Source organism: Alligator sinensis, unplaced genomic scaffold, assembly GCF_000455745.1.
Source record: "Alligator sinensis unplaced genomic scaffold, ASM45574v1 scaffold265_1, whole genome shotgun sequence".
Lineage (NCBI taxonomy): Eukaryota > Metazoa > Chordata > Crocodylia > Alligatoridae > Alligator > Alligator sinensis.
In genome coordinates, this window is record NW_005842961.1 from 248,108 (window position 1) to 249,492 (window position 1,385).

At 64.3% G+C, this 1,385-nt stretch overlaps 1 protein-coding gene across 1 annotated transcript in view; it reads right to left on the bottom strand.

The window, feature by feature from the left end:
* GLI1 (GLI family zinc finger 1) overlaps nucleotides 1–1,385 on the bottom strand; it is a 14,441-nt gene that overhangs the window by 2,782 nt on the left and 10,274 nt on the right. Inside the window, exons 4-6 of the mRNA XM_025192701.1 lie at nucleotides 1,196–1,336; nucleotides 679–828; nucleotides 42–206 (exon numbers count right to left, since the gene is read on the bottom strand). Coding sequence (XP_025048486.1) covers nucleotides 42–206; nucleotides 679–828; nucleotides 1,196–1,336 — 456 coding nt within the window. The remainder of the gene's footprint in view (nucleotides 1–41; nucleotides 207–678; nucleotides 829–1,195; nucleotides 1,337–1,385) is intronic.

Genomic DNA, 1,385 nt, shown 5'->3' on the forward strand with positions numbered 1-1,385 from the left:
TATCTGGGAGAAGGTGGGCAGGGGGGCCTGGGCAGGGTTACCTCATTGGAGTGGGTACGGTTCTGGTGCTTGGCACGGTCGGAGGCGTTGGAGAAGGCCTTGCTGCAGCCCTCGTGCTCGCACACGTACGGCTTCTCGCCCGTGTGCGAGCGCAGGTGGGTCTTGAGGTTCTCCAGGCGTGAGTAGGCCTTGTGGCAGCCTTCGAACTGCACGGCACTGCGTCAGCACCTGCCCATGTTGCCCATGTGCCACTGTCCCACCACGCCATCGCCATGTCACCCATCTGCCCTGTGCAAGCCATGCCCGTGCTGCCGCCATGCCAGCATCACCCTGTGGCCACACCAGTCAAGCCACAGTCACACTTCCACCACCACAGCACCATCACGCCGTGGCCACACCATGGTCACACCATCATCACGCCATGGCCATGCCACAGTCACCACATCACCATCATGCCATGGCCATATCATGGTTATGCTACCATCACGTTACAGACACACGAGTCACACCATGGTCACACCACCATCACGCCATGGCCATGCCAGTCACACCACAGCTACTCCACTATCATGCCATGGCTACACTACTGTCACACCACCATACTGCCATGCCCCTGCCATGGTCACCTACCCTCCACCTGCCAGCCCCATGCCCCCGCCACACCCAGCCCTGCCTCACCGTGCATTTGTGGGGCTTCTCTCCAGTGTGCCGCCGCATGTGCACCACAAGCATGTACTGGGCCTTAAAGGGGCGGCGCTCCCGTGAGCAGGCCAGCCAGTGGCACACGAACTCCTTCTTCTCCCCGTGGATGTGCTCGTTATTGATGTGCTTCAGGGGGAGATGGGGGGTGGGGGGTCAGGGAGCTGTAGCCAGGGGTCAGGGAGCAGTGGGATGGGAGACACGGGGATCCCCGAGCAGGGGATGGGCAGGCTCAGGTCACAGGTGAAGCGAGTTTGGCAGGTCTCAGCCCAGCTGCTCTGCAGGACGGGCCGATTCATGGGCTTCCAAACCCAGGGAGGGTGGGCAGGGGGCTGCAGGTATGAAGTGAGGGGCAGAGGCAGGGCTGGTGGGGCAGGGGCTGCAGGTTGGGAGTGGGGGGCAGCGGCAAGAGAGGGGAAAGCAGGGGCTGTGGGTCAGGAGTGATGGGCACTGCCAGGCTGGGGGGCCAGGGGGCACCACAGGGTGGGGGGCTCACGTGGACAAGCTGCTCCTGGGTGTCGAGATCGCGGGCACAGGCCTCCCAGCGGCAGCAGGTCTCATACACAGCCTCAGCCTCAGCCCGGCCCTCCTCCTTCTCCAGATCCTCCCGGGGGTCCAGCAGCCCCAGCAGCGGGTCCTGGCACAAGGGGGGGCACCATGACGGCTCCAGAGCGCCCCCACCCCCC